The following is an 8,711-nucleotide window of genomic DNA, read 5'->3' as shown; positions in this document are numbered from 1 at the left end:
GATACACACAGGCACATACAGGTACACACAGGCACACACAGATATACACAGGGCACACACAGGTGCACACACAGGCACACACAGATACACACAGGGCACGCACAGGCACATACAGGCACACACAGATACACACAGGGCACACACAGGTGCACACGCAGATACACACAGGGCACACACAGGTACACACAGGTACACACAGGCACACACAGGTACACACAGGCACATACCGGCACACACAGATACACATGCACACAAACTAAGTACAAAATGTGGCCAAAAAATATTATGGCCCAGGTTAGGTATTTCTTCTGCAAGAAAGCTTCTAAGGAATACACAGCTACACCTGATGTTACACTTCCCACAGACCCGGGAAGATCTCTCACTCCAGAGGATGCCTTCATAAGGTGTCCCCAGTCCGCAGACCCATGCAGGCACAGGACACAGGGCACCTCTAAGGCTAGCTCACGAGGGTAGGAAAAACAGTAAACATCACATTCTTTTTTCTAACATGGCTCCAGTCAGCCTGCTTCGAACCTACTAATAAGGTCTGCAGACTCCTCCACAGGAAGGAATTGACTCCTCTTCCACACAACTTTTTCCTCTACTGCTTTGGAAACTGACTAGCCCGGTTTCCTTTGATTGTCCTATACGTGGCAGATCTCTCAAGATAGGCTGACAAAATTTTCAGAGCTTCAGTTCTTTCCACCTGGCCAGGAAATCAGAGTTCCTCACACGCACCTCTCTTTTTAAAACAAGTCCCAGGAGGGCTGGAGAAAGGGCTCAGAGGTTAGCATTTGTTCTTGCAGACGACTCAGGTCCGATTCCTGGGACTCGTGTGGTTTGAAAACCATCCATGACTCCAGCTTTACGGGGATCCAACCCCCTCTACTGCCTCTGAGGGCACCAGGCACGGATGTGCAAGCAGAACACTCATACACATAAAATAAACCCAAAACAAGGTCAAACAACTGCAGACTTTTCCACGTCTCTTTGGTCCCACTCAATCTGGCCGAGGCTTGCTGCTTAAGCTGCCCCACTCTCCTCAGTCCCCTTCCCATCTTCCAACCTAGTCACTTCCTCTTGGAATTCCCAGCCACCATAGCTGTGCAACTGCAGAGCCTTCAGCCAGACCCAGGATTCCACTGCTGCACCCCTCCCTCTGCTAACCACTTGTGACCTGTGGGCCTACAACCTCCCACATCGGGCGTCTCAGCAGCAAACACTGCCGGAGAGCTTGCCTGGCTGTTTTCAGATCACACCCAGTCCTTAAGCAGCACTACCCAAAACTAGCCTGAAAACATGGAGTCAATCCGGGGTCAGGTTCTCCTTCGCTAGTTGTCAGCTGGAATTCTGGGCCTGGATGTGAGGTCTTCTGATCCTTTCCCACCTCCCTACCCCTTTTTCCTGGTCACACGAGTATTGGAAAGTCACCCTTCAAGTTCTAATAGTTATATAAAGCACGTAGGTATCTGGTGAACTACAGATTTGGGTTCCAAAGGTTTGGGATAAGGTCAGAGATTCTGCACTCCCCGCAAGCCCTAGAAGACGCTGCTGGTCCACGGCATAGCAAGGTGGAAGTGAGACTAAGCTACTTCGTGTCCTGCAACTCAGGCAGGAGCCGTGCCTCTCTTGTCTGCAGCAGAGGGTCTCCACCCTGAACATCAGATTCACTCTAAGAGCCTCAATCCAGTCAAGTATGCTCTAGGCCAAATGGTGGCTGGGGGGACCCGTTCACTAGGAGTTAAACATTTTCCCCAGGTGATCCCAGGGTTGAACCCCCGCTCTCCAGTGCTTGATGGACAAGGCAGGGATGCTCAGATCTATGCAGGAGGCTTCTGCAGCAGGCTGCTCCCAAAGGAATCACCACGGCACTCCCAGTCCACTGCTAGCCTTTCTAGCCTCACCACCCTTTTAACACCCTGTTCTATAACAAACAAAAATTAACATCAAACTTATATGCTTATGATTTCCAAAATCTCCAAACCTGGACTTCTTGCCAGCCCTAATCTTATCAGCGCAATTCTCAGAGCACTCGGGAAGATGGTCAGTGGGCGTGAATGCGCAGTGGAGTCTGGCTCTCCTTTTCCCAGGATAAACTCCCCTGGACACTGGGACCCAGGCTTGTTTTCCTGTCCCTAGTTACGCTCCTAATGGAAGCCTGCTTCACTTCCTTCTTCTTGTGCATCACAGAGAATCTGCTGTCCTAGCATTTCTGAGGCACAGGACCTTCTGGCCACTGGGCTTCCTGATGTGCCTGGGAAGGCTCAGACAGATCCTGAGTCTTCCACGTCAAACTCTAACAGGAGCAACCTTGACCCTCTCTGTACTCTTGACAGTACTGTGGCACCACACAAAAGGCTCCTGTTAGGCTTGGGCCCCTTCACTACCCTAGTCATATTTTCTTTTTAAGAAAAAACAAAAATAAAACAAAAATCAAAACCAACCTCTTACTCCAGCCGACTATCCTTATGGAGTCTGTGGCTATGGGGTTTTAAACCAGTGCCTCAAAGACGATTATCTGGTCTCTTGCCCAGCCTCTTCTCATGCCTCACACAACCAGGTGGACTTATTTTTAAAGAAATCTCATGACCTCTACTTTTCGCTGCTTCTCCCTTTGCTGAACACCTTCCTTGGGAGCTAGCTTAGTGAGAGCCCATCACGTTTCTGACATTGTGGAAAGATCTCCTGGCCCCCCAAAGCTGCAAGGTGTCTTGTCAGGAAGGTGAAGATGATGCATTTGGCTGAGGGCTAGCGAGTAAGTACTCTGCAACCACAAACCGTTTCTCTGCTGTTCATCCACTGTCCTGCTTCCAGCCTGAAGCCTAGATTCCCCTGCACAGATCTTCTCCTACCTACTCAGCTCCTTCTTCCCTTGCGCATGCCCAGGACCACAGTGCCGTCTTGTTCCTGGTGCACAGACACTCCTTCCTACACTTGGCTCCAGAGTCCTGATCCACGGTTGTTCATCCAGCAAGCCAGGGGATGTCTCAAGATACACTTATTTTGTACTTTACAGGCTTACAACAAACTAATACAGTTGTTTATATGTGAAGTTTAATCCTGCCATTGTGTGCTGGCTACCTACTGTGTGCCAGACAAGATGTATATTTTATTTTGCATTTCCATTTCATCCTTATTAACACCCTGAGGAAGATTACCCCTATCTCACAACCAAAAACACCAAAGCTAGAGGGATTTACTATGTCGCCCTAGTGTGCTTCACACTCGACCCTGAGAAGCCTGCCTTTATTCAACTGAAAAAGGTGCAAATCAAACAAACTCTGATACTGGCCTAAGCCCTGGAAGTAGGAAGGAAGGCCGCAGTAGAGGTACAAACTCCTTTGGATGTGTTATAACTACTTCCAACCCAGGAGCACCCACAGGCCCCTGGGAAGCCACCTTTAATCTTCAAATTCTAAACTATGGAGTTCAGGGATTCTGACTCACCCTTCTCAAAGCCCACTGGGGAAAAGAAAGTCAAGTAGAGAAGCAAAAGGGAAAACACAGATAAGCACTCTCCCTCCCGTGTCCACCACCCTCATAGGATGGTACCAAGCAGCCATCAGCAGACAGCATAAAAGAAACCCCAAAGGCAGCTGGGAGAGTGGAGTCAGGATGGAGTTAAGGAAGGATGCCCAGAGGACTAGAAACGCAGGGACACAGATGAAAGCAGATGCTAAGACTTCTAAGGCTCTGGGAATGGAGTACCCCACCACACCCGAAGAGTCAGGCCAAAAGAAAAAAAAAGACCTCCCCAGTCCCGGTCCTGGGACACTCTCCCCTTAAGCACTTCGAAGATCTAGTGATTAAGATCACTTCAGTCCCCTGGGGCAGTTAAATGCGCAGCTGAAGCGGAGTCTCTCGGGCGCTTCTCAGGCTGCAGGCTGCGAATGTGCCCGAGACAAGCCCATTAGATAGTGTTGTCCAGACAGCCATTCTCAGGCTCTCAAGCCTTGTAGGAGCAGGGTGAGAAGGAGAGGCACGAGTTACCATTTTGTCTTTTTTTTTTCTTAAACCAAGCAAAGACAGCAAAAACAAACGTCTTTCTTCAAAGTTTAAATATCAAAGGGAAGCTACCCACCTCTGGAGCACTGCTCATTAAAAAAAATTAAAGGTTAGGATCATCAAGATGGGGGGCGGGGGTAAAGGTGTCAGCTGCAAAGCATGGGGACCCGACTTTGAATTTCAGGACCCACACAGTAGAAGGAAGAAACCTGGCTCTCTAGTGTCCTCTGACTTCCACGTATGCGCCACGGTGCAGAAACACATGCAAATAAACAATGAAATAATCAACTCTAAGAAAAAACTCATTCCACCGTCACCGCGCTACGTTATTTCTCTGGAAACTGGAGCCAGCCCCAGTCCACAGACCTACATATAGACCTTCTGTCCTCGGGTATCACAGGCTGTCCAGCTTCATTTCTACCTGACCCCAGGGGCCTAGGGTAGCCGCCAACCACGCACGGCAAGGTCTGCCAGGTGCACAGACTTCTCAGGGCTGTCTCTAAGACTCCTCCACCCCAGGTCCGCGGGATCTTTACCATGACCACCCGGCAGCCTGGCCAGCAGCCTGGCCAGCAGCTTACACAAGAGGATGACAGCCCTGGCCGCATTCCCAGCATTCAGGTATGTCCCACTGTTGCCAAGACCGGCACTTAACGCCATCCATAAGGGCCACCAAGACTATCTAGCACACCGAGTTGGGCATCTTTACCCGAGTCTGTCAGAGGAGTGGAGAGAGATACGGGGACAGAATAAGGAAGTGCCCCGTTAGAAAGAAGGAAATGATGGGATCCAGCCACGCCACATGCAGTTCTCACAACCTAACGCCAGCTTATATCTCCCCCAGCCTCTAAGAAAGGACCTGGAGGGCACAAGGTGAGCAGCACGAAAACTGTCCAATACCAGCAGTATAGAAGGACTGGACGCTACTGCCCCAAGGCTGGGGGGGGAGGGGAGCTACAGAGCTGATCCAGATGTCCGCTTTAGCTGGTCAAAGTAAATAGGAAACAAAGACTGTTGTGCCTGAGCCATGACTTACGGTATGTAGCAAGTGGGCAAAGGGAGTGAAGGAACAGAACCCCTGCCCCCAGCACTTGGATCTTTCTTCCTGGCCAAAGCCCTACCAGCTTGAGGCACGCACAGCTCCACGTTCAGCAGTCAGAGAAATCCCAAGTGTGGCGGCATACCAGCCCAGCCACAGGTGACCTTATGCTCAGAGCACAGCAGCTCCTGGACCAGCGGAGGGGGCTTTGGAGGTCAACAAGGACAACTCGATTTTCCCAAAAGACAGGCCCAGAGGGGCAGAATAGTCTAGGCTATTGGACAAATTAGTGGCACGGCTGGGAGCCCTGCAGACTGCGTAGGCCTCTGTCTCTGTCCAGCGCCAGTTCCGCTGCCTGGAGCAACTTCAGCGGCTGCACGCTCCGCCTAAAATCTGTTCTGTTGGTCGGCCCCTACTTTCGCCAACTGTCTGCTGTCATAGCTGCCACCAACTTTATGTGGAGTGTTCATCACCATAGTAGAAAGGAAAGAAGCTCAATACAGGGCCACTGCCCCTCCAGCCCTCCCTCCCCCCAACACACACCCATTCCGGCTGCTCTCAGCCCAACAGCCCAAGTCTTCCCCTGATCTTCTACCCTGAACACAGGGAGTCCTTGAGAGTATCTCAAAAGCACATCATTCATTCATAAATTGGCATCCCCAGAAACTATCCCACATCATTGAGAAGCCCAATCACGCATCTCTCACTAAATTCCCAAGGAAAGGTTTAGGGGAGAAATACCCCTGCTCCATCAGGATAGCACCAAAGCCAACCAGTCACCCAGAACTTTCACCCTAAGTTCATTCACCTCCATCTCCAGCGCCTCACTGCCACCACAGCTGCCCACATCACCCACCTAAAGTCCACCTGAGGCGTCCAGCTCAAGCTAGACATCGCTGTCCTGCCTCAACCATAAACACCCAGGAGGAGGAGGTTGGCTCTCCATGCTCTGCAAGGGACTGAATTACTCTCATACAAACCGTCAGCCTGGAAAAGGAACCCACTGGGCTTCCAACAGCAGGCTGTGCTCCAAAGGAGACCGAGGGACCAGAAATGGAAGGACAGGCATAACTGGATGAGCCTTTTTAACTAGACCCTCGTGATGACAACGCCCTCAAGGAAGGGATGGGGAGCCTAGCAGAGGCCCGCTTACCTCTTTAAGAAGCCCCACTTTTTTCTTCAGCACCTCACACTTGCGAAGTTTGCAGATCTGGTGCGTGCGGCGATTGGTGCAGCTAGTGCAAGACCCACAGTTTTCCAGCCGCCGGCAGGGCTCACAGGTCCCACACCTTTTTCTTTTCTTTCGCCCATCTCCACCCCCTCGCAGTTGGGTCTCACTCCCAGCCATAGGAAGCCCAGGCCCCTGGAAGCCCCCTACCATCACCTGGCCCTGCGGGAAATCATAAAGGCCTGGGAGGTCCGACTGGACCGCCAAGGGCACCTGAAACTGGCTCATGATGCTGAGGCTGCCAGGGAAGGGAGCATAGGTGCTGGGTTAAACTACTGTCCAGTCTCCTGATGCCAGCAAATGCCACCAACAGGTTGTTCTCTCCCAAACAAGTCTACAAGGGTGACGGCAAGAAGCTTCGGCCTCTGGAATGAGTCTCTTCTTGAACCCTCTTCACCTCCGCTGCAGCCGGCTGCCAGGGCTCCTTCCAGGACTAGTCTCCCACCTGCAGGGCCCCCGGATCAGGGACAAGACAGTAGCAGCAGCAGCCCCCAGGAAAGGTTTCATCTTGGCTGGGTGGGTTCTTCACCCTCACCCACCCGGGGCTCAGGCATGAGGCGAGCCAATGGGTGTGTGGTGGGGCAGATTAGGGTGAGGAGTTTCCTCCTGACAGTTCTCCCTCCCTGGGTCAGGATGGTGGAGAAGGCTACGCTGCCTGGGGGTGGAAAAGACACAGAAAGGGGAAGCACATCACTCGGGGCTCAGGGACAACTTTCACGTGTTATCTCTTCCTGCTTCTGGGAAGAGAGAAAATGGGGGAAGCCAGAGTCTGAGTCAAACGAAGTCATTAGAGCCTCAGATGGAGGTACAGGGAACTAGTTGGGGATAGGGAGGCATTCAAGGGGATGAGGGGTGCTAAAGGTGGGATTTCTGAGAAAGTTGCTCTGTGCACCCCCAAACATACATCTTCCACTGGCTTGTGAGTTTCATTAAAATCCAAGCGAAGTCCCTTACTGGGGGGCCACAGGTCCTTCCCAGAGGTAACAGAGCTTACAAAATAAAGTTTGCAGAGGTTCGTTCATTAGAGTGGATGGCACCCCAAGTACCTAGGCGGCCTGGAGGTGGGGGGCGCGCCTGTGGGGAGTCCCAAGTCGGCCACCTCGCCAAGCCCCCAAGAGCGGGAGCCCCGAGGGCCACAGAGGAAAGCGACCCGCGCCACCGAGGGGCGCGCGGAGGGGGCGCGCTGGGGCGCAGGCCAGGCTGCGCGCGCCGCCGCCGCCACTGCTCCGGCTCCTTTGTTCTGGGGCCTCGGCCGCTCAGCTCCCGCTGCACCGCAGCCCCCGCCCCGCCACCCCCACCCGGCAGCAGCGCACGGCCACCCGGAGCTCCCTGCCGGGTCTCCGGCTACCCTGCTGCGCCCACCCGGCCTTGCCACGGTCCCCGCGCCGCCCCTCCCCCCACGCGCTGCCCCTCCCCCACCGCGGAGCCGGAAAGCCACCGGCTGCACCGACCTGCCCGCCGCCTCCGGGGCGGAGCGCACAAAGGGGCAAAGTTTCCCAGCCTGCCGCTGCCACCGCCGCCACCGCCACGGCCCAAGGTGTGCGCCTCCGGGAGCGGAGCGCCTAGCCCGGCCAAGCTCGCTGCGCGCGCGGAGTCCCCCCCGCCCCAGTCCTGGCCGAGCACGGGACGGCACAGGAGGAAGGAAGAGGCAGCGGCGGCGGCCGCGGCGGCGGCAGCAGCAGCAGCGGGAGCGGCCGCCTCAGCCTCCGCCTCTCCGTGAGTCACCGCGGCGGGGAAGGAGGGAGGCGCCAGGCCGCCGGAGGAGGGACCGGCGGAGGGGGCGGCATTGGGCTCCGCGCGCTCGGTGGAGGCGCGGCAAAGGCCACGCCCCTGGAGGCGGTACCCGAGAGGGGCGGGGCATGGAGGGGCGGAACCCGAGGGAGGGAGAGAGCCTGGTATTGGTTAGCGCTGCTTGTGGGGCTGGCTGGAGGGCGGAGTCCGGAGCCTCACTGGGAGGAAGGCAGTTCATTGGGCATCTCTGCTCGGAGGCGGGGTCTCCTGGTGGAGGGGTAGTAGTTGACTCGGTAAGGAGAACCCAGGGGAGGAGCAGGCGTTGTGGGCACCGAGGGGTCACATAGGGTAGACTCTTCGCTGGGGCTAGTTGACCCAGAACCCCGAAAGAATCTGAAATGGAAGAGGTTGCAGACTATTTAGGGGCGTGGTGCCTTGAAACACTTAGGTCCGCTCTTGGATCTGTGGCCTAGCCTGGGATCTGTGTTGCCCGGAGTGCCCAGGGCCTGTGATAAAAAATGTTGCTGTATCTGGAGAGGGTCAAAAAGGGTAATAGCACATTTTAAGTAAAACACGAATTGCTTTTGGTATTCCACATCCTTTTAAAGGGACGAGACAGCCTGGTCTACAGAGCTAGTTCCAGGACAGGCTCCAAAGCCACAGAGAAACCCTGTCTTGAAAAACAAAAAAAATAAATAAATAAATAAA

The 8,711-nt window shown here is 54.2% G+C and overlaps 1 protein-coding gene across 2 annotated transcripts in view; it reads right to left on the bottom strand.

Annotated features, from left to right (window-relative positions):
• Positions 1-7,925, bottom strand: part of Tet3 (tet methylcytosine dioxygenase 3) — a 102,573-nt gene extending 94,648 nt beyond the window's left edge. Inside the window, exons 1-2 of one of the 2 annotated variants that reach the window (XM_005364657.2) lie at positions 7,724-7,925; positions 6,198-6,927 (exon numbers count right to left, since the gene is read on the bottom strand). In XM_005364657.2, the coding sequence (XP_005364714.1) occupies positions 6,198-6,500 (303 nt within the window). In that variant the 5' untranslated portion in view covers positions 6,501-6,927; positions 7,724-7,925. The remainder of the gene's footprint in view (positions 1-6,197; positions 6,928-7,723) is intronic. The other variant, XM_026787977.1, reaches the window with a different exon arrangement.
• Positions 7,926-8,711: the final 786 nt, after the last annotated feature.

The sequence above is a fragment of the Microtus ochrogaster genome (genome assembly GCF_000317375.1).
Source record: "Microtus ochrogaster isolate Prairie Vole_2 chromosome 14 unlocalized genomic scaffold, MicOch1.0 chr14_random_3, whole genome shotgun sequence".
Lineage (NCBI taxonomy): Eukaryota > Metazoa > Chordata > Mammalia > Rodentia > Cricetidae > Microtus > Microtus ochrogaster.
Note: the sequence above shows the minus strand (reverse complement) of the source record. Positions and strands in the feature narration are given on the sequence as shown.